Below are 25,027 nucleotides of genomic sequence, written 5' to 3' on the forward strand. Positions count from 1 at the left end.
CTACTTCAATAATTCTACCAATCACATAATATATCAAATCCTATTCATTGACTTAATTTTCCATAACAACTTAGATCTCATTATGCTCCACTCATCCTATCCAATGACATACTCTGACACATTCCTATCCAATCACATGATAGTACCATCCCTCTTTACTCCAACATATTCCACAATTACTTGAGACCATCCCTCTATTTACTCCAACATGTTGCAGAATTCGTTGAGACCATCCCTCTATTTTACTCTATTATATTGCACGATTAGTTGGTATGTTTTACAGAAATCTTTAACTTCAAATCTCAACTCTTATCCGCAGTAGGTGCCTTCTTGTATACCAACAAAGGGGCCGAATAAAATCTCAGCTCTTATCAGCAGTAGGTGACTCCTTGTACACCAAGAAAGGGGACAAAACATCTTCCAAAAATATGATGGCGTGGAAAGTACAGAACCCCATAGGAGCCACAGGCAGATTGAGTACAAATCATATAATGTAATTAAAAATGATAAAAACTGTTTGGCCTACAAATCATATAATGTAATTAAAAATAATAAAAACAGTTTGGCCTCCCCTTGTTCAGCCTATGATTAAGGCTTTCCTCTTCACAATGGTCCTCTGATGCTGGCATCCTCGACTCAAGAGCATATGTCCGTGTTGAATTCTGGTAATATTTGCCTTGGAATCGGTTCTTCTCGTCTCTTGGAGTGCCCTCTACTCTGTGCAGAAGAATTTCACAATCCCGACAAATTGGGCCGATGAGTATCGCTTTTCTCTGGAATTTCACGTACCCATTTCCTTTAAAATCCAATTCCAACCGGTCCACATGCTAAACGCATTCTAGCCCATGGAATATCTCCCCTTGCCCATTAATTTATCTCCCATGGATACCCCCCAAAAAAATTGTGAGTATTCATGAACGCAGATCTGTCTAGCATAGCATAGATCTGTGACAATGGCGAGCATGGAGAAGGAGAAGCTTCTGGTCAAGGGCTCCAATCCCCTGCAGCCTTTAAGGCTCAGCAGTGGGGTGCTCACAATGGCATTGGTGGGGTCCTGGTATTGCTCAAACATAGGCGTGCTGCTACTGAACAAGTACCTGCTGAGCAACTACGGCTTCAGGTTCCCAATATTTCTAACAATGTGCCACATGACCGCCTGCTCGTTGTTCAGCTATGTGGCAATAGCCTGGTTGAAGATGGTGCCAATGCAGCCAATTCGGTCGCGTGTGCAGTTCATGAAGATCTCGGCTCTCAGTGTCATTTTCTGCACATCTGTTGTAAATGGGAATATCTCGTTAAGGTATTTGCCAGTGTCTTTCAACCAGGCAGTCGGTGCAACGACTCCATTCTTTACTGCAGTGTTTGCCTATTTTATGACTGTCAAGAGAGAATCATGGTTGACATATCTAACGCTCGTTCCTGTTGTGACTGGCGTCGTCATTGCGAGTGGGGTACATTCTACTTCTTTCTCACTTATCTCAATATTAACATCTGTATACCTATGCATCTATGCTCATCTTTCTCTGTGTCTGGTTCTCATTCTCACATATTTATGTATGTGGTTGTAAATAATCTATACAAGCCTTTAATAGAGACTTTTTATACAGATATGTTGGCAGGAGTACATATACCCACGACCCCCTGCATGTATATTGTTATATCTATATGTGTGACTATTATTGAAAGACATATGCGTTTATTTGTGTAACGTCCTCTCAAGGAACCACATGTGTGGCATCCATGCGGGGCCCTGGGGCTGACTTGTGGCCTTGGTGAAAAACCAACTACCCACATATAGACATGACTGTTATCAATCATTGCATAATCGGATCACTTTTGAAAACCTCGACAGGCCAGTAACTGAAACCAGGAACTGTCCCCAGCCAACAGGCTTCTTTTCTTAGCTACATGCCCTTTTGATGATGGTCAACTTCCACGTTCAGGTGTGGATTCACATTCCAACACTCCCTCTCAATCCATTCCAGTCATTCTTGCCTAGGGATAGGGTATTCCTAGCTACAACCATGGTCCTGATAATATATTGAAAATTTGGACAGGCTGGGATTCGAACCCAGGACTTGCGTGGACAACAGGGGACTTACCGTTGATCTACTTGCCTTCTTGATGATGTGCAACATCCACAGTCATCCATGGATTGACTCTCCAAAACCCCGTCTCAATCCACATTAGTTATTCAATTCTAGGGATAGGGAATTCCTAGCCACAACCATAGCTCTGATACCATACTGGATTGACTCTCCAAAACCCCTTCTCAATCCACATTAGTTATTCAATTCTAGGGATAGGGAATTCCTAGCCATAACCATAGCTCTGGTACCATACTGAAAAACTCGTCAGCATACGAATCAAATCCAGACCTGCCCTTGGCTAACAAGCTGCTCTACCATTGAGCTACATGCCATTTCGATCAGGTGTAGATTGACACTCCACATCCTATCAATCTATGTCAATTATTCAGACCCAAGGATAGGGAATTCATAGCCACAACCATGGCTCTGATACCGTGTTGAGAAACTAGATATGCTAGGAATTGAACCCCGGAACTACCCCTATCTGATGGGCTGCTCTACCTCTCAACTACATGCCCTCTTGACAATGGGCAACATTATTGTTCTGGTATGGATTGGCTCTGCAACACCCCCTGTCAATCCACTTCTACCTTTCAAACCCAAGGGTAGGGAATTCCTAGCCACAACCATAGCTTTGATACTATATTGAAAAGCTAGACAGCCTAGGAATCAAACCCAGGACCTACTCTCAGCCAACAGGCTATTCTGCTAGTGAGTTACATACTCTTTTGATCATCGGTGATGTAATAGTTTAGGTGTGGATTGACACTGCAACACCCCCTCTCATTCCACAATCCACATCAGTAATTTAGATCTGGCATATGGAATTCCTAGCCAAAACTATGGCTTTGATACCATTTTGAAAAATTGGACACAATAGGAAACGAATCCAAATTCCAGTAACTACTTGATCAGCATGTCACTCTACCACTTCATCCATGTTCAGTGGTGGATTAATACCACGGTTTTAAAACCCAGCTGGGTTGAACCCCTAACCAGTCAAACTGGCTGGCTCATTAGGCTTGGAGGTTAATGGTTAACCTAGCCAATGACCCCAGTTTGGGCTGAGGTAGACCCTGGTTTGGTACCAAACTGGCCATGCACTGGCTAGTTTGGTACCAAACTGGCCATGCACTGGCTAGTTTGGTACCAAACCGGTATGAACTGGCTGGTGGCATCATAACCTGGCTGGGTCATTGACAGCTTGCACTTGCACGGCCACAGATCCACACAGCCGTTTAGGATGGCTGTGAGTGGTTTTTTTGGGAAACTAGGGGCCGTTTCCCTCCAAAAAAACCCCTCCAAGCCTATAAAATCATACCTCCCCTCTCATTTTCCTCACACATCTCATTTGAAGTTAGAAGGGGTTGATCCCAATGCAGATTTGGTAGTGCTAGTGGAACTAGAACCAATAGCTGAATCAGCAAAGGCAAACTACCAATGGGAAGCACTTGTCGTGCACCTCGACCAACTCATGCTTCTGTTAGGTCCAGTTTTGCTGCTACCACTGCTACTGAGGTCGCAGAGGAGTCGGAAGAGACCTCCGACTCTGAGCCAGATGATGTTTATGTAGCTCCTGTTGATGATCCCATGTCTAGTAGTGGTGATGAGTTTGATGAGGAGTGATCATGTTGATCATTGATATGTAGACTTGTAGTAGGCCAGTGGCCCAGTGGCTTGTAGCATTGTTTTTGGACTCTAGAGGCCATTTAGAGCCTCATTGATTATGTATTTTGTTGCTAATATGTATTGCACTTGGTGCCATTTTGATATATTCACCCTTACATGGTATATAGATGAACAAACTTTGCATATTTTGTCTCTAATGGTTTGGAATCATGGTTTTAAATCTTAAAGATGATTTTTTTATTAAAAATTAGTTGTTTCATGGATTTTTTTAAAGACTGGTTCATTGAGATCTGACCTGTCAATTTTTCTGGTTCCGTTTCAAAAACTGGTTTGATAGGTGGACTGGTTTGGTCACTGGTTCTGGTTTTTAAAACTATGATTAATACTTCTACACACCACTTAGACCTAGGGATAGGGAATTCCTAGCCACAACCATGGTTTTGATACCATGCTAAAAAATTAGATAGGCTAGGCATATAATCCAGGACTTGAAGGACTGCTCTGCCACCAAGCCATATCCCCCCTTGATGTGTCACCCCCTGTTAATTGACAGCGGACATTTAGGCCTAGGGATAGGGTATTCCTAGCTACAAGCATGGCTTTAATAACATATTGGAAAGTAGAACAGCTTAGGAATCAAACCTAGGACTTGCCCCTTGCTGGTGGTTTGCTCTGCTACTGAGCTATATGCCCATTTGATGATGGATATCATACATGTTCAGGTGTGCATTGACACTCCAACATTCCCCTTCAATCCACATTGAAATTTCAGACCTAGGGATTGGGAATTCCTAGTCACAACCATTGCTTTGATACCACGTGGAGAAACTAAATAGGCTAGGAATCGAACCCACAACCTGCCCTAACCACTGGGCTGTTCTACTACTGAGCTACATGCTCTTTGGATGATAGGCAATGTCCATGTTCATGGGTGGATTGGCACTCCAGCATCTCCTCTCAATGAACATCAGTCATTCTGACCTCAGGGTATGGAAATCCTAGCCTCAACCAGGCCTTTTATGCCATATTGAAAAAGTAGATAGGCCAGGAATTGAACCCAATCCCTGCTCTTGACAACTGTATTTCTCTAACCACTAAGCTACACAACCTCTTGATGACAGGAATGTCCATGTTCAGCTATGGATTGACACTTCAATACTCCCTTTGCTTCCACATAAGCCATTCAGATCCAGGGATAGGGAATTCCTGGGCATCACCATAATAAATAAATTCTTATGTTATGTTATATCATTTATACATATGTCTATGTACACAACCGTTTGGGAATTCCTAGGCACAACCATAGCTCCAATACCATGTGAAAAACTAAACAAGCAAGGAATCAAAGGCAGGACCTGGCTGTGGCTGGCAGGCTGCTCTACCATTGAGCTAGATGCCCTCTGGATGACAGGCAATATCTGCATTGGGGAGTGGATTGACACTCCAAGGGGTATATCATTTATACATATGTCTATATGCACAACTGTTAGTAGGGGTATGCTATGCTAGTATGCCCCCATGGCGACTTTGATTTTTGGATTTTGGCTGGCTCTTCATGGCTATGTTGGGAGAGGCAATTTGCATGCTAAAGTTTTGGCCTGATGATGTAAGTTGTATGATTTACTCTCTTTTGTTCATGAATGAAACATAAGGTGCATTTTTTGGAAAAAAGAAATATATATTATTGGTAGGGATATTGCATGGTGAGATACTCACGTTAGTTGGTTATAAAGTACCCACATTGGTTCTTTGGGTTTTCAAGTTTTGGTCTACGCTTTTGTGCAATTGACAATGCTAAGAAGACATTACATTAATTCTGGTCATTTTGTTTTCTGGATTTTGAAGGGTGAGCCAAGTTTTCATTTGTATGGATTCATAATGTGCATTTTGGCAACTGCTGCGAGAGCTCTCAAGTCCGTGCTTCAGGGGCTTATGCTTTCCTCCGAAGGGTATCTTGTTAAAGTCTTGTCTACTTGTTTTATTTTATTCTATATGCAACCCTTTGGTTCAGTCAGTTGTATTGAGTTATCTTTATTAAATACCAGTAATTACATTGTAAAATTGAAGCTGCCCACTGTGTTTTACTGTATTAGATGTCTTTAAGGTAGTCTAGTATTTGGCTATTAAAGGATCCTTCCCTACAATGTGTTGATATCGGAAGAAATTTCAAGAGTTGTATGTTTCTCGTTGATAATGATTTGAACTTTGATGAACAAAGATTTTTTATGATTGAAAGAGATACTGTAAATTACTGTAAAATGCATTCCCTATGCAAAAGATTTGGTCCATTTTCAAGGATTGTGAAATGTTGTTGTATTGATCAATTGAAAATGTAAGAGAAATGCACAGTCAAGTTGGCTTTGGCTAAATATGCTTGTGTTGATTGAAAGAACTACTTGAAGTAATAGTCGAGTGCTTCAAACCTTTTTCTTTGTGCAATATTGAGTAGAACTAAAATGAGACTATTGAGAGTAGATGTAAATTAGAACTAGAACTAGAATGCTATAAGCAAAGCTAAAAGCAGGAAGGCTCATGGATTCTTTAGAAATTAGTGATATTTCTGCCTATCATAAAATTATTATAGTATTTTATACTATATGAACAATGCACACCTATTGAGAGATATGATAAACTTAATTTATCTTTATAGGTTTATAGAGTGTGCAGTGAAGTTTAGGTACTGCCACTGGGCCATTTCATAAGATTGACTACTAATAAATAATTAAAGTAAAAACTTGCTTTTGATCAAAATACATATTTCTGTAACACAACATTATGCATTTAAAAAGTGAATATGGCAAGATGTGATAAACCATTGCCTCAAAGATGACCCTGAGAAGTACATGACATGTCTGATATTATGATTCTTTGAAGTGTTACAATAATTTGCAATCTAAACTTCAAATGCATGATATTGACTTTTTGTTTATTGATGATTATAAATGCCAGGGAGAAGCTGAACTCCATGAACCTTCTTCTTTATATGGCTCCCATTGCAGTAGTACTTCTACTACCTGCAACATTACTGATGGAACCTAATGTGCTTGGGATAACTATCGCACTTGCAAGGCAGGATGTGAAAATCATATACTATCTTCTTTTCAATTCAGCCCTCGCATATTTTGTCAATTTGACCAATTTTTTGGTCACTAAGCACACTAGTCCTTTAACTCTCCAGGTATGTTGCCTCATTTCAGCAAAACCTGTTCTTTTTTAATGCTCTAAAGTTAGTGATGATGTGGTTCCTTGTTGGATGCTCTACATGGAAATGTAAGGGACTATATATCATTACATTAACAATCACTTTCCTATTTATAGGTTTTATTCTGTGGCTTTAGATTTAGCCTGGATGAGCTTTGTTAGAATGGTTTCATGCAATTTTTTCAACTAATATATAGCTATACATGTTCAACATAACCTTCCTGAGTCCTGACAATCCGGATTTCATGTCAAAATAATATGGTTTAACTTTTTCCATTATTATAAGGTCAAAGTTAAGGATTGATTTAACTTTTAAGCCACCATCAAACATGCTGAACCTCTTAGGGTGTAGTTTGGAGCCTTGGGTTACAAATTGGTGGAATACGGTTAAATCTCAGAAAATTTTTGATTATCTCCAGGAACAAAATGCTCTGGGAAGATTTGAGAAAATAGAAGAACTATTCTTGTTAGAAAGAATGGTGGAAGATTATTTGGGAACACAGTCTCTTTTTCTGAGTGAACGGGTCCTATTTCACCAATGGGCAAAGAAGATAGATTGTTGTGGATGATCAAAAGATTGAATAATTGTCCATATGTAAAATTATTCCTTTTTATATCGTTGATTGCAGCTACTAGATGAGAAGTAATTTACCGTAAGGTTTTGACATTACCATCTGGTGTGAATGGAAGCCTGCAATTATGACATATGTGATGCTTTCTGTCGAATTATGGCTGCACAGAGTTTTTCTTAAGGATTTTGTGTATAGGACTTGATTAAACAGAAAACGAAAGCTTGAAAGGAAGTTTGATGAAGTATGTAAAATTTGTTCACTCTATTTCCATGCTAGTTTTTAAAGTACGGTCAATGACAGGAAGATTCATAAAAATTCTCAGAAAGTAAAGAGAGTAGAGTAAGACATAAATAGTGCTTCTAGAAGAGGCTAATACTTTAGCTCATGAAGAGGCTAAAGTAGATTTTCATTTGGTCACGTATGAATCCCAATGGACAGCTGGTATTATATATGCCATACATAACAACCAGGAAGCCAAAACAAGTAAATGCGATGTTACAACTGTAACTCCTTACTTATCAGGAAATGTTAGTTACAGTAACAGCAATGGTATGCGAATTGCATAAGCCATATGTATCTCCTGTGGAAAGGCTGCCCCGTGTGAGCCAAAATCTCAATAAATAGCAACATAAAGAACTAATAGGCATTGGAATTGTTGTAGAAACTGTTTTATAAATGGGAAAGGTAGTGAATCATGGAATAGCATATCATGCGTACTACCTATTTAGTTGCTTACCCTGCAATATCTACTATCATTTTCAGTTTATTTATTATTTGGGTACGCTGCTCATTTTATCTAGAATTAAAGTGAGATAGTTGTCCAATAGTTGGTCATATTACAGTAGGGACGTCATCAATATAGGAAATCTAGTTTTTGACTGAAAATGAGAGCAGGGCATAAGGGAAATCATTGCCACAAGGTAAAACTATGATTGACAATTTCTTATTGGAATGTATATTATTTGGAGTTAAATATAAACTGTGATTATTTGTGGTAATGCTATGGATGTTGGAGAATAGACATTCAAGAAAGTATTGTCACTGTAACGCGTCTACAATGCAGCTGTAGATCCTTTTTCACCTTGGTTTCTATTTTCTGCAATGGCTGGTAGTGGTAGCATGATGCGTGCATTAGATATTTGCTTCCAATGTTTCAGTGAACCTGGTATTTTGAAGAGGGTCATAAGTTATAACCTGTCAGGAAAGAACTTATTTTTCCTAACAGGCATTCCTAGAAAAATGGGGTCAAGAAGCCAATCTGCAAGACAAAATTATAATATATACTGTGACTTCTCCAAAGCTTGAAACTTATTCACTGGTTGATAGTTCACTAGTCAGTCAATAATGCAGTAGCCTTCAGAAACCAAAACGCAGTGGTGACTTGCAGGTCATGTTTGCATTATGCTAGTAAAAGCGTAGTCTATTCAGAGGCCAACCATATGCAACAAAAGAGATTTGCAGAGGGGCTTGCCATGTGCACTATAGGAACTGTGGGACAAATGAAAAAGTCAGTTTATATATCTTCAGTGTTTTTGAATTGGGAAAGAAGCCCTTAAAATGTACATCCATATAAGACTAGGCCGAGTTCAATCTAGTCAAGTGTGTTGCTGCTTGCACACACTTGTTATTTATTTTGCCCATCTTACGCCTTAGCAAACTGATATAGTAAATGTATAAGAGTTCCCAAAATAAGTGTCTAAGTGAGATTGAAGATGTGAGAAAAGTCAAGTTGGCCTGTCCATGTTCACCCATTATTGGGCTTCTTTAGGATTAATAGTCGAGGAAAGTTTTTCAGCACTGTGGGACTAAGAAAGTATGCCAACTTGTAAGATTAAATAACATTGTAACGCCATGAGAGTCATCAGGAATTGCTGAACTGATGCTTACCAGTTTAGCATATTAGTAGGAGACAACTTAGCAACTTCTTAGTATCATGTTGCATGAAGAATCGACTTGACCCTAAGTTTTTGAGGCAACTGATATACTGCCCAAATCATGTCCTTGAGGAGACAGTTTGCACATCGAGTGTGTGAGAGAGCAAATGGATATCACGTTCACATGGATTGATACATTAGTCCAACAATTTATAGTTTCGCCTTTTCCTAATATTGGTAAATGTGTGCTTTAGTTTACTTTGTATTATTTTGGCCCATTCAATGGTCCTTCCAAAGAAAAATTTCTTAATATTAAAAAAGTGATACAACTCAGATGGGAGGATTCTTTCTTGCCACAGGGAGACACGAGCTTTTTGAAGCTCTCTATCATTCACCTAAATGCTTCTGGAGTACCCTCCTTCCTAAGAAAGCCTATCTTCCCCCTGGCATTGATCATCATTCCTTGTTCTCACATGCTACCTCCCTTTGTGATGTACCTGGACAACCTCCAACAACATATGAATTGGATTCTACAGTGGAAATAGAAAACAACTTCTCAACATTTGTTTAATACAGGTTCCATTCAATCACTGGTCAGTTTCAATCCTGTGGAGGCTCCTGCTGAAAAGTAGTGTTTCATCTTTCGCCTTAGAATTCACTTGAGAGATTTGCTGGGTATAGGATTCCCCATACACCTTGATAGCCCTACCCAATATCTCCAATTTAAGATCTACATATAGAAATTGTAGGTGCATTCCAGCTTGGATGTTCAGGTGCTCCCAACTCTTATGCGCTTATCTTGTTATTTTGAATAGTTTCTTCTACCTTTATGTTATTATGGTGTTTATACACTTAATATTTTCTATTCTCAGTATTTGCTGGAGTGGTAGTGCATGCCTATTTTGGTTACAACTTCTTGCACACTTACATAATCTACTTATTTCACTCAATGCATCCTTGCATTGATTCAACAATACGATATTCTCATGCCATGCATTCCACCATGATGAGTTGGAAGGTTTAACAAAAATGTTGTAATTCTAAACATCATTATTGTCTGTTTTCACCATGAATTTTTGTCCCGTCAGATAGTGTCATATTTGGCCAAATCATGTCACATAAGTAGCATCTCTTTATCATAACTTGTTTTGTGGTGTTCATAACTTTAAGCTTCTTACTTTTGAAGGCAATCGGATTGCATTTCTTCTGTCATAAAAAATCTAATCCTTCTTCCCAAAGCATCACATAATGAGGAAAGGAGAGAAGTTGGGGCGATGAAGGGCCAGAATGGAAGTGACGACCTTCTTTATAACGTTGATATAGTGCTTTGACCTCGGCTTCAACTGGCCAAGAGAAGGCATCCTATATAAGCAGATCTGTAAGAACAGTCATTAATTCTGAATAATGGCAAACAATTAATTAGTAATATCTTGTGAGCCCTTCAAGCTTGGAGATGGTTGTTGGGGTGGGCCAATCTAAAATAACTTATATCTCAGTTTTGATGCACCTTAACCCCATCGATTGAGATGATACATCCTATGTATTTGATCTTAGATTGGCCATAGGAGCATTTGGACTGATTAACATGGAATTTATGTTATTTATAATGTGTGAGGACACGCTCAACATAGTGAAGGAGCAAGGTCCAAGTCTTGCTGTAAACAAGGATATCATTGAAGAAATTAAACAAGAACACATTTATGGAGTATTGGAACCAAGACTTTGTTAATGGTGGCTTGAAAGGTGGCAGGTGTGTTAATGAGGATCGATGGCATGGCTTTGAATTTTGAAATCATAAAGGCCGAGATGAATGTAAAAGGTAATTTTGTGATTGTTAGAAGGAAGAACCAAAGTGGAGATCAATTTTTGAAAAACAGGTGGCACTTGAAGCTTGCCAAGGATGTTGCCAATACAAGGGATTACAAATTCTATTTTAAAGGTAATATAGAATCAAAAGGAGCCATCTCTCTTTCGAGTGAGAATGATCATTAAAATAGAGTGATCAGTTCTAGACGAATCCAGAGTAGAGTGACTCCCACTCATTAGACTACTCCCAGTTCTAGAGGAGCAACCAGAGATCCTTTCAAAGTTTTCTTCTTTCAACCTCAGATGTTAGAACTTAGGAGTCTTCCTTGCTCGTATACCCCCCTCCCCTAGGATCATATAGCCGGTCCCCTCGATGGTTCTAGAGGGGTCTAATAGCAAGCTGATGCCTAATATACCCCTCGCCCTAGGCCATTAGATTTAGAATACCTTGACATCATTGTCCTCGTTGTGCGATTTCTCTCTCACTCTCTCTCGACATGTTCTTGAGTTGTCCACCTTTCTAGTTTGGGAAAAACTCATTTGGTATTTTGTATCACTGTATCTTGTCACTGTTTCCTACATATTTTTTGATGTTATACTTATGTAGTTTTTTTTTCTTTATATTATTATTGACTTTTTCTAGGAGTTGTGCATGCACTCCCATATTATATTCATACTACTTGTACTCTTCAGTCCCATTGATGTGCTTCTATGGTCATTTGTCAGACATTAATAATGTTATATTATCTTATTTGATAGAGTTTTTGTGAAGGCGTGATGGCCTTGATGTTAAGGATTTCTTGCAACAAATGTTTAACTAATTTTTTTGCTTGTGTCAATAAGGATAGGGTCAGATAGATAGAGGGGTAGATTTGGGGATGACTTAATAATGTGATCCATTCCTCAATTAGGGGGAAGAGAAATGGGCAAGTCTTAAAAAATGGAAAGGTTTTTGGAGACCACCTTGTTGAGATTGGGGTAGGTGTTGAATAAAGACACTTAGGAGTTAGGCTGAGTGAAATTGCATTAGTGAGAGAAAGTGTCTATGCCATCCGACTTAGCAATGAAGCCAACATGTCCTTTATGAGAGCGGGTGCCCTCACATTTGAAGAAACAAATCTAGAGGGATTGGGTTAAAGACCATTTAAGTTAATCATTCTACCCACATGCTTAATGGAAATAAACATTTCATTATGATTCATGTCATATGTGCACAAGGCTTGAAAACACTAAAGTTTAAACTCCTAGGATCTCATCAGTCCCTCTAGTTGAAGGGAGAAGAAACTTTGATCTCCTATAGTGACTTGTGCCTTTCTTATTTCACCTTTGCACTTGATGTGAAAATTCCTCAACAGGAATCCCTACTGCAACAACTGATGATATTACTCCTATTTGTTAAATTCCTTTAAACAAATTACTTGCAGTTTCCTATGACAAACATCATAATACATACATTGCAACCTTCACTTAATTAAATTATATGCGGAAACAAGAGATTATGCGAGAAATAAGATACAACACAATAGACACCATTATTTTTGGATAAATGTCCCCGGAAAAACCCAATGCGGGAAAACCGGTGCAACAACTCTGAGGGTTGATTATTATTAATCAGTAGCAAATTCTGAATACATCTCTGAATACCTCAAGGGTTATTCAATTACATAGAGAGAAATACTGGCAGAAAGATTTTTGAGATTACCTCACACAATTGCTAAGAAAAAAAATCCCAGCTGATTCGGACACTGGATGAGGTGCCTTCGGCAGGCCCTATCTTGCCTCTGCGCAGTCTTCACACAGTCCCTGCATCAACCCCTCTAGACACTGCGTCACCCAGCCAATTGATCGATTTACTGCTTGCTGTCTTTGCTCTCAGCCTCTCGGTCTCACACCCCGACTCCCGACTTCTGAAACTGACTTTGCCCAGCAAAATTTCGGACTCTCTCTCACCCTTTTGCATGGCCCTGCGTCATCCTCTGTGTGAGAGCTACTGGATCACTCTCAGCCTCTCTCTGCTGATGATTCTCCAACTGAGAAAAATCTCTTTCTCTTCGAATGCTATCCCTGCCCCTCAACTGCAAGAAATCTACTCGATCAGAATTTCCTCTTGAGAACTTCTCACTTCAGAAATTTGATCTCTTCATCTTTAGACTTTCGGTGTGTTTTCCAAATGACCTTCAAGCTCCCTTAAAATAATCTTCTCGTTGACATTCAACGACCTAGATTAAAAGCTAATCAATGGATAATATCATTTTAGCTTGATCCTTGTCTTCTTCTAGAAGTTACACCCACAGTTTATATTAATACCCTTTAATTATTTTATTTTCCTAAGTTTAGACTTAGAGTCCATTTAAAAATAATTAATTATTTTAACAAAATTGTTTCTGGGTGGAATTTCCCAAAACGCTTTCTGGGTTCTTTGGAATACATGTGCCCAAGATTACCTGCAAAATTTGAGGCTTAGAGTACATTTGATGCTACCCCAAATCAACACTCCCTCTTAGCGAGGAATGCGCTCTGGCAATATACGTTGCCACATACTGCTCTGACTCTGAAGCATCGTCCTCTGCGTTGCTGATGTCTGACATGCTATCCACCAACTACTGCACTACTACTGTAACTGTACTACTGCTACCACTACCACTATCAACACTTCATTCGTACTATAGCTCCCTCTCAAGTGCTACATCTGTGTTGCTGTTAGCACTGCCACTGTCAACTGCTACTGCACTGCAAACTGTTGCTGCTACTCCATCAACAACGGATAAAACATCCAAAAGTACCGAACTAACTGTGTTCAGTATGATACCACGTGAATGTTGAAGTCTGACTGCTGCTAGTCTCTATGTTGACCCTCTGAATCTATTGCGCTGTTGCTGACCTATGCTCTGTGCCATCTGCATTGCTGCCAACTCTGCTTTGTGCTGCTCAGACTTTAGCGCTCTTAGCCACTGTAATTGTTTCTCCGACACTCCTTGGAACCATCCGACATTAGTCCATCTTGCTACTACAAAACTGGCTCCCGTAGCAAGGTATTGATTCAAGAGGTGGACTCCTCAAGGATCCTGCCCATCTGTAGCTCTTTCGAACTACAACTCCAAATCAGCCCACCTCCCTCCTGGAGGTATCTTGGTTGTCATGGCGAACTCCTTCTCATTGATCTTCGTGGGCGCAAACTTCGGATCATATTTCTCATCCTTGTCCTTCTTCTTGAGAGGACACTAAGTAGCGTAGTGACTCATCTCACCATACCTGAAACACTTGATTTTCGAGACGTCCTTCTTATGTCTCCGCTGCTCCTGCTGCCCCTTCGACGCAAGGGCTGCATTATCCTTCTCCTCCTTGGGCTTCGACCCACTGCTGCTGCTGCTACTTCCGTCAAGTTTGACCTTGACTAAGTCTCTCCTTAGCTCCTCTTGTTTTAGAGCTACCCACATCTCATCCCAATTTGGCAATGCTGCTCTGCCCAGGATACTCTGGACAAAGACTTGCCACTCATCTGAGACAGAATTGAGGGCCAGTCTAACCAACTCTGAATCCTGAGGTGTATGCCCGACATCACACAACTCATCACCAGTTTCCTTCAACTTTGTGAGGAATGGATCCACACGCTCCCCCTTCTACATCTGAGCAGATCTCAGCTTCTGCTCCAAGTACATCTTCCGCTGCTCGGAAGATCTTTGATATAACGTAGCCAAGGCATCCCACATCTCCTTAGCAGTCCTTCTGCTAGCGACATGACACACCACATGATCCTTTACTCCATCAAGGATCATCCGCTTGGCCTTCACCATTTCTGATATGTACTTCTTCAATGGATCTGCATCTGCAGGGACAATCACCACGCTGTTGACATATGTCTTGAGGGCATGCTCATCTAGAAGGAATGGCATTCTAGCCTTCCAGATGACATAGTTGGATGCTTCGTCCAACCTGTCCTGATCCCTCAAGCCACTAGTTGCCATTTCTGCCAAAAATAGTAAGTCGAATGAACTCCTCACTCCTCTGTGCTGCTGCTAGGCTAGCTACGCACTCCCTGCTAGAGCTAGTAAAACTGCTGCCCCTTGCTGCTGCTCAGCTCTAGAGAATTCAATTTCCTTGGCTAGGAATTCTCTGAGGAAGAAATTCCCTCAGTTGTGCTTCTCTTCTTTCTTCTGATGATTTTTTGCCCAACAAACTGCCTGTAGAAAAATCTGCGTCCTACCAGCTCTCCTCACACTGAGGCTTCTGTGCTGCTTCCTCTGCCCTAACAAAAACTCGATCTGGAAGCCCTTCTCTCCGTCGACCCACTTGGAGAGAGACTGCCTCAAAATTTCAACCCTCCAGCTAAGAACTGCGCAAACCCTCTAGGGTTTCGAACTGTTGCCTTCTATAGCTTTTCAATTTCCCTCTTCTGCTTAGCGCTGGGTTATCTGGCACTGCTCTTCGTGTTCCACCTGCAGCTTCGATACCATGTGAAAATTCCTCAACAGGAATCCCTATTGCAACAATTGATGATATTACTCCTATTTGTTAATTTCCTTTAAACAAATTACTTGTAGTTTCCTACGACAAATATCGTAATACATACACTGCAACCTTCACTTAATTAAATTATATACGGAAACAAGAGACTGAGTAAGAAAGAAAATACAACACAATACACATCGTTATTTTTGGACAAATGTCCCCGGAAAAACCCAATGTGGGAAAACTGGTGTAGCAGCTCTGAGGGTTTATTATTATTAAGCAGTAGCAAATTCTGAATACATCTCTGAATACCTCAAGGGTTATTCAGTTACAAAGAGAGAAATACTGACAGAAATATTTGTGGTATTACCTCACACAATCACTGAGAAAAAAAATCTCGGCTGATCCAGACACTGGATGAGGTGCCTCTGGCAGGTCCTAGGCTGCCTTTGCGCAGTCCTCACACAGTCCTTGCTTCAATCCCTCTAGACACTACGTCACCTAGCCAACTGATTGATTTGCTGCTCGGAGTCTTTGCTCTCAGCCTCTTGGTCTCACACCCCAACTCTCGGCTTCTAAAACTGACTTTGCCCAGCAAAATTTCAGACTCTCTCACCCTTTGCATTGCCTCTGAGTGGCCCTGTGTGAGAGCTGCTGGATCACTCTCTGCCTCTCTCTACTGACGATTTTTTGGCTGAGAAAAATTTCTCTCTCTCTCTCTCTGTGGATGCTATCCCTACCCCTCAACTGCAAGAAATCTACTCGATCAGAATTTCCTCTTGAGAACTTCTCACTTCAAAAATTCGATCTCTTGATCTCTCGGTGTGTTTTCCAAATGACCCTCAAGCTCCCTTAAATAATCTTCTTGATGGTTTAGGATTTGAACTTCAAATGAAGTGGTAGGTTCAACATATAATTGGGGTTGTTTGACCTTTTGGGAAACTATGCAACTATGAGTGCTTTCTATGTCCAAGATTATAATGATTCATTTTAGATGAATCTCCTAGCTTTCACTGTCTTAAGATTTTGAATATTGATCTTAGTAGAAATTGTGAGTTAAAGGTTACTGTTATTGCAAAATCTAGCACCCCTATGGCATCATAGATATGGGCACCTCAACTTGACCTATCTCTCTCAGTTGGCATAAGAGAAACTAGTAGATGGAATTCCAGACATTCCGTAGAAGATCCATAGAGTTTACAGAGCTTGCTAGGCAGGGAACCTACATTAAATACCATTTGATGAAGGACATGCTTGGAGAGCGTAGATTCCTTCAGTTGGTTCTTGCAGACATATGTGGGTCAATGAACACGACATTAGCCACTTGTGCTAGGTACTTCCTTCTGTTTGTTGATTATTTTAGTAGAAAAATGTGGGTATATTTTCTATAATTAAAATATGAAGTGTTTAATGAATTTCAAAAGTTCAAAGCATTAATAGAGAAGAGTTAGGTTGTCATATTGCCTCTCTTAGATATGATAATGGTGGGGAATTCTACTGAAAATATTCAATAACATTTGTGCTAAACATGGGATCCAAAGACAATATACTACACCTTCTTACACTCCACAACAAAATATAGTGGTTGAGAGGCAAAACTGAACTGTCACAAAGATGGCTAGGTGTATGTTATAGAGCAAGTCTATTCCAAATAGGTTTTGGGCTGAGGCAATGTTCACAATAGTATACCTATTGAATAGATCTCCCACAATGGCGATGAAGTAGAAGGTCCCAAAGAAGCATGGTTTGGAAGAAAGTCCAAAGTAAGTCATCTTAAAGTTTTTGGTTCTATTGCCTACACTTGGATTCTAGCTAAGAAGAGAACCAAATTAGATCCAAAGAGCAAGAAGCTAATAATTATAGGGTACAACAACACTTACAAGGTTTACAGATTGATTCATTTTGACACTGATAGGGTAAACTTCAATAGTGATGTTGTTGTTGATGAGGAGGTTGTACCTTTCCAAACTTCTCCTGAGTTTTGAATTACTGAGAAGCTGGAAGGGATTGAGGATTCAGGTGTCAAGATTCAGGTAGCTGCACCTGAAGTGGGGTGGAAGATTTTGAGCATGACGAGTCTCCTAGACTAGTAATTTATGATCTAGATATAGGTGGTCCAGGTCATGGTGGCAATATTGACTTGGATGAGGAAGATCCCAAGAAGAGACCCAAGTCATGGCACAACACCATTAGATATGTTTGAATAAACGAAATGATCAAGGGATGATCATTGAGTAGAAAGAGAAAACAGAGAACATAGTCTACTTTGCTATCATGGTCAATATTAAGAAAATCTATGAGTCAAGATGTTTGAGGAAGCACAAGGGAGACCAAATTGGGAAAGGGCCATGATAGTCAAATATGAGAGTTTGATGAAAAATCAGACTTGTAATCTCACACCACTTCCATTAGGGAAGAAACCCATTGGCTGCAAAGGGATGTACAATATCAAGTACAAGGCAAATGGTACATTTGGCAAGTGCAATTTTAACAACAAAGATGAGCACCATCCGACTTGTTCTAGCCACGCTAGCACAATTTTGCTGGAAGGCCCATTGTATGGACGTGAAAAGTGCCTTCCTTAATGGAGATTTGCGGGAGGAAGTCTACATGTATCAACCGTAATGTTTTCAGGTTTCAGGGAAGGAGCATTTGGTCTGCAGACTGAAGAAAACTCTATAAGGTTACAGGCACCTAGGGCATGGTATATCAAGATTGACAAGTATTTGGATGAACAGGGGTTCTAGTGGAGTGCTTCAGATTCCAACATGTATGTCAAAAGAGTTGGTAATTATATAATCTTTCTGGCCATATATGTAGATGATATCATTATCATACATAGTGATGCAAGTTCAATAACACATCAAATCCAATATGAGAAAATCTTTTGACATGATAGATCTAGGGCTCCCACACTACTGTCTGGGTGTAGAAGTTTGGCAAATAGGTAACAACATTTTTGTCTCACAGAAAAAATATGACAGGAGTTTGCTGGGCAAGTTTAGAATGACAGATTGCAAAGTCTCGTCTACACCTATGGAGAAAGGGTTTGAAACATAGTTGCGGGGGAGCGCCCCCTCCCCCCTCGCACCCGCTCCCAATCCGCGCTCCGGGCGGGAGCGACTCGGGAGCGGGTCGGGAGCGCGCTCCCAAAATCGCTCCCGAAAAGGGAGCGATTTCGGGAGCGCGCTCCCTAAAAAAAATTTCGCTCCCTGCCTTTTCGGGAGCGTTTTCGAGAGCGTTTTGTCTTTTTTGCATTTTTTTTTTGTAGTAATGTTCGAAATGCAATTTTTTTTGAAAGAAACAAATAGTTTTTGAGTGGGGCAGCTTAATGATCAAGTCTAGGCCCTAGTATTGATATGCTATTCATGGTAATGCTAAATTCTTAAAGTAAAAGTGACATTTTCTTTAATTTTCATTTTCATCCTTTTACTTAAATTTTTAACATTACCATGAAATGACTCAGGATGTTTGAGAGTGGTTTCGTCCTCATTGGATTTCATATGGAGAAAGTAGAATTTTAGATTTCATTCAAAATCCAGCAGACTTATCAGTTTTTCAGGATTTCAGGATTGGGGGATTGCAATGTTTCCATTGAATTTTGTCATGTATTAGGGTATGGAACTCGTATTTAATCAAGAGTACCAATCCCTCTATGTACCTTGATGTTAGTGACATTGGTTGTCGAACTCCTCTATCATGACCCTTCGAAAAATGTACGCATCACTCAAACAAAATCTTGACTTGACATGCTATGCTTTTTCTATCTTATGTTAATGCTTAGAGGGTGATATTAATGACAAAGATCCCCATACAGATACAAAGGTAATGACAAAGATACCTCTGGATATTAATGCTTGGAGGGTGATATTAATGACAAAGATCCTGATTTTGCAACAAGACTAAAATATTAGACATTTCTCGTGGTGGCAAGAGGCCCAAGCATAAGAAATAGATAATAGATTTACTTTCTTTTCTAGTTTCTAGTAGCTTTTATAACTATTGACTCTTTCATATTTATTATGATATTTTTTTAAACAATATATGACAATTTAAGTTTGAAGTTGGCAATTATAACTCATTAGTAATGAATTATGAATATGATGCTTCATGAAAGTTGAAAGTTGTTTCATTTCATTTCATTTTATAACATTTCATTTCATGTTAGATGTTATTTGTTGTAATGGTTACACTTAGCTTACAAGTACAACTTTGGTGATCAATGATGATAAATGTTATATATTGAATTTTGAAAGCTTGAAACTTTAAGATTGATGAATCATGAGACTCAATATGTTGTATGTTACTATGTTACTAACTTGCGGACGTGGTCGATGAAGATTATAACTTCTAGATGATTGTTATTATATGGTTCAATCTATGCTTTTTATGTTTTTTATATCTAATTCATCATTCTACATGTTTTTGTTGACATATATGTATCAAAAATTAAAAAATATAAAAAATATATATATTTTTAAAAAATCGCTCCGGGATTCGCTCCCAAACCGGGAGCTTCTGAAAATGGTCGCTCCCGCTCCCGCTCCCAAGTAACATGGGTTTGAAACTTTCAACCAAAACTGACTCTAAGGCAGTTAATGAGTCAATGTACGGGCAACTAGTTAGTAGCTTGATATATCTTAGTGTCCCTAGACCTGATTTGAGCTTTGCTGTGAGCTTCATTTCAAGATTCATGACAATGCCAAAGGTAGAGCACTAGACAACAACAAAGTGAGTGCGGAGATATGTGAAACAGACACTTGACTTTGGCATTTTCTACAACAGAAGCAAAGACCCTAGGCTGTGTCGGTATACAGATTCAGATTGGGCAGGTTCTATTGATAATACCACTTCTGGATATGTTGTTAGCCTTGGCATAGGTACAATCACATGGACCAGCAAGAAGCAGCATGCACAAGCCCTTTCGTCAACAGAAGCAGAATGTCGAGGAGTAGTGAAAGTAGCATGCTAGGCAGTTTGGCTCAAGAGGATGCATTCAGTGCAACAAACATAGCCAACACCCCTGTGATGTGACAACCAAGGCTTTTGATGAAACTTGCCAAGCATCTGGTCTTTCATGAGCATACCAAACATGTTGAGGTACATTACCACTTCATCACATAGCTTGCAGAATATGGGTCTATCAAATTGTAGTATTGTCCTATAAAGGATCAAACTGCAGACATTCTTACCAAGGATTTGGGTCCTGAAAATTATGTAAAATTCTGGGATAAGCTTGATGTAGTTCATAGATTGACCATTTGGCATTAAGGGACGGTATTAAAGTAAATATTAGTTCACTGTTCAATTTTGGTCAATTAGGTACTAGATTTAGGCACTAATAAAGTCAGATGGACTTTAGTTTATTTTATGTGTTTGATGTCTTATTTCAATTTAGTGTGTATTTCAATCTGTCCCACATTTATAAAGTGGATTGACTCGACTTTATTGTAAGCTATATAAGAAAGCTTTTGCTTTCTCACTATTTACTAAATACAAATAACACTTTCAATTTTTCTATGTTTCTTTATGTGCTCTGTTTCCATAGCAAGGATTGCTGTAAATTGAATATGTATATGGCAACAGCTGAGAGATCACAGTAACCCACTTCAACAGCCCCAAATTTTCTGGCAATTCAAGCAGAAAATATACCAAAAAGAGGGCAACTTATCCGCCAATTAATCAGATTTGAAAATGCAGTATGACAGCAGTAAAATCAGCCCCTTTTATTCTTCCTTAGATGTCAAATCACCTAAAATTTTCCCTTTTACTTATGTCCAATCAGCAAGAAAAAAATGGCTGTAAATAGCAAAGCATAAAGAACATATATAGCTCAAATTTATATCTGAAAATGATACAAGATGTGGATAGTTGGAATCAGTGAGAAATCAGTGTTCTCAGAACCGAGTTGGAACTGGTGAAACTGGCCACTCTAACTGGTTTCGGCACTGTACTAGTCTGGTTTGGTGTTTGAGAGCTGTTAAGGCTAGTTCTGTATGGAACCGACCTCAAAGCACCAACAAACCAGTTCCATAAGCTGGAGTTAAGACCACCAAATCTTAAATTAAAAAGGAAAAAATAAGTCACTTAAAGGGCAAGAAAAATACCTAACCCTAGGGCCATATCGAAGCTATTTAAATAGCTCTTCCCCTCCATTTCACTCACACAATAACACAGTGAGAGGATTTGAATGTTGGAGACTGTCACTACCTTCAGGGCCAGGGGAATCAAGCTAGAATCCCATTGTAAAGTCTAGTCATGCTAAGGATGAAGAGGATGAGGATTTTGATGATTCTACCATATGATCAGATTATAGAGTCTAGAGTCTATACTATAGTTACTCATTAATATTATGCTTATTATTGGACTCTTGAGACCATTTAGAGCCTTTTTGTTAATGTCTTTTGGTTTAGAGTTGTATTGCACTTGGTGCTATTTTGGTTATATGCACCCTTGCTATATAAATTAGAGACTCTGCGTTTTTTTAGTAATGGTTTGGATTCATATGGATGCAAATAAACATACATGTTTTTTTTCCAAAAATTGCATATTTTATGTATTGTTTGGTCGACTAGTTTTTTGATTCGGTATTTTTCTAGTTTCGGCTTGGTTCAGATTTTTGGGGTTGATTGGTTCAACAACCAGTTTAGTTCTGATAACTATAGTTGGAGCTTCATATGAAGCTCAAGATGAAGTACAAGTAAATACCATAACCTTCTCTCAAGGCTAGTACAAAAATTCCAACTATCCCAAAAGCCTTAGATACGGTAAATCATCAAACCCTACCTCAACCAAGAAGATCCGAGTGCAAGAATCTCTCCAGCACAACCTCCAAGGCAATATGTCATACTCTTCTCTTCTTTACAAATCCACCCTAGGGTTTTATATCAAAACCCTATTTTCCAATTTCCAAGGGATAAGCCCTAACCCTAGAACTCCAAGAAGACTAAGAATCCCTAGTGTCTCAAGAGAGAGAATACAAGTACAAGTGAAGACTTGGGGGGAGAGAGATAGAGGAAGTGCACACTCTCTTCTCTTAGTTGCATATCATCACAAGACAAGGAAGGCCTACAATGCTATGTGGGTCTAAGCCCTTACGAGCAACCTACATGAGCCCTTGTAGGCCACACAAGTGAGACATCCACTCTATAGTACACAAATGTCATGCTCCAATGGCGATGTGCACATTAATGACTCCAAGATGATGTGCTCTCTTAAACAAGTTACTCTTTCACGAGGCTTGAAAATCCTCTAAGCAATTGTCCTTGCTACATAATGCCCACCACAAAATCCACTATGCAACTCTTCCATGAGTATTTTTGCTTTGATATTGTTAACATACATGAGAGTCCAATCCCTTTGGAATCCTCCAGCCTAAACTTTCCTAAATTAAACAATATTTAGCATCCCTCAATCTCAAAGCTCTTTTCCTGTGATCTGCCAAATGATCAAGACATGATATATTTGTCAAGTAGAATACAATATCCTTGTACCATTCATGAGGTTGGAGATCATCAAAAACTGCTAAAGCCATTTTTGTACCTTTTTCATTTTCCATGTCCAAATATCTTTGGATTTTCTTCTATTAGCATTTTGTCTAGGCCCTGGCCTCTTACTAGCCTGGTTGGCTTGAACATCTCTAAATCATATTCTTTAATCCTTGAGATCCATTTCCGTCTTATGGCCAAACAATTTTGTTGTAACAATATATCCTTCATTGCAGCATGCAGATCAAAGGCAATCACCTTTTAAATATCCTACATATCTTCTGAAATGCTTCAGAGCATGAACCAAATCATATACCTGTTTTACCAGTATGATGTATTTCAATTTTGATTCTCTCGGGCTCCTTTTCATTAATGCTATGGGCTGCTCCAAATTTAACTCATTCTTCTGCATTAAGAACCTGCAGTTATATCCTCTAAATTGAAAGACAAATTCTGGAATTCCTTATAATAATCAAGACTTACTAACATGGGGGCTGATGTAATTGCCTCCTTGATTTAATGAAATGATTGTTTCCCTTCATTACTCAAATATAAAGCACTATCCTGATTTAGCGTTTCTGAAATTGGCTTGGTGATTTTTGCAAAGTTTGGGATAAACTTTCTGATGAAATTGATTCTACCAAAGGATGATTGCACTGCTTGTCTACCTGCGGGCAAGGGAACCTTTTGAATACGACAGATCCTTTCTGGGTTGATTTTGATAGCTTCTTTTGAATCTATGTGACCCAACAACTTTCATTCATCTAACTACAAACATTGGCATCTTGGGATTCAAGGGTATCCCATATCTTCTGCACCTTTCAAATACCAATCTTAGATGGTGGACATGTGCATTTCTTTCCTTCGAGAAAACTATTAAGACATCTTGAATCTACCCATAGTATTGTTGAATTCAAAATCCATTGCTCTCTGAAATGTTGATTCGACATTCAGTAAACCAAAGGGCATTTTGAGATATTCAAATGTTTCCCTAGGTGTGGCTAAGGCCATCTTATATAGATCTTTCTTTTTAATTCTAACCTAAAAATCCATCAAATATTGACATCATTCTAGATACATATTAGAAGAAATTGTTATATTAGTAACAGTTAACCTAGGAGAGGCCCAAATGTAATAACCTTATCCAAACAAAGTCCAATTTCTTTTTAACAACTACAAATTTAAACAGGAACTCATTAATTAATATACAAACATCTCCTTGTTTTCGGAGTTTGAAATTGATCCCGCGTTGTTGTAGCACTCAATTTGTTCCGGTTACCAAAAGACCAAAACCTCCCTGCCAAACCGGGTATAATCTCGATACCCAGCGCCAAACCACTTCAGAATTGAAGTATTTTCACCCTTGTGCCCAAAATCTTCAAGAACAATCAAAGCTTCTTTCTCTTTGTTTGTTTGTGGCTCTCGGTTGTAGATTCATACTCTGTTTCTCAAAATTTAACCCCCCTCTCCAAACTCGTCTTCCTCTCTTAAATAGCAGAGGTTCCTTCACCTCTACGCATTTGTTCACCGTCTTTATAAAAGAATATTATTTTCTGTTTAAACGGTGGTTGCCTCATCATGCTTCTTGCATTTAATTGAATCATATGACTTTACAACATAGGGTGGAATCACTTTTAACTATGACGGTTGGTATTTTGATTAAAATAGTATATAGTCATAATGATTCAACTATTATTTTATTTTTATAACATACCATGTTTAATAATAAAGTCTATGGATTTAGTTTAATTAATATATATTTGGGTTATTTACAAGGTGGTAAACCTATATATAAAAAAAACTCAACATTTTCACTATATTTCTTACTAAATGTATATTCATTCTATTTAAGAGAGTTAGGTATTAGTTAGAACTTTTGATAATTAATTCATTTATCTTATTTCTAGACATTCTTCATG

The 25,027-nt window shown here is 39.0% G+C and overlaps 1 protein-coding gene across 1 annotated transcript in view; it reads left to right on the forward strand.

Annotated features, from left to right (window-relative positions):
• Positions 1-201: 201 nt before the first annotated feature.
• The window catches only part of LOC149184522 (putative sugar phosphate/phosphate translocator At3g11320), a 37,780-nt gene continuing 12,954 nt past the window's right edge, over positions 202-25,027 (forward strand). Inside the window, exons 1-3 of the mRNA XM_089417563.1 lie at positions 202-1,451; positions 5,565-5,668; positions 6,669-6,897. Coding sequence (XP_089273689.1) covers positions 954-1,451; positions 5,565-5,668; positions 6,669-6,897 — 831 coding nt within the window. The 5' untranslated portion in view covers positions 202-953. The remainder of the gene's footprint in view (positions 1,452-5,564; positions 5,669-6,668; positions 6,898-25,027) is intronic.

Source organism: Pinus tabuliformis, chromosome 3_2, assembly GCF_031772625.1.
Source record: "Pinus tabuliformis cultivar Carrire ecotype Pingquan chromosome 3_2, CPIR1, whole genome shotgun sequence".
Lineage (NCBI taxonomy): Eukaryota > Viridiplantae > Streptophyta > Pinopsida > Pinales > Pinaceae > Pinus > Pinus tabuliformis.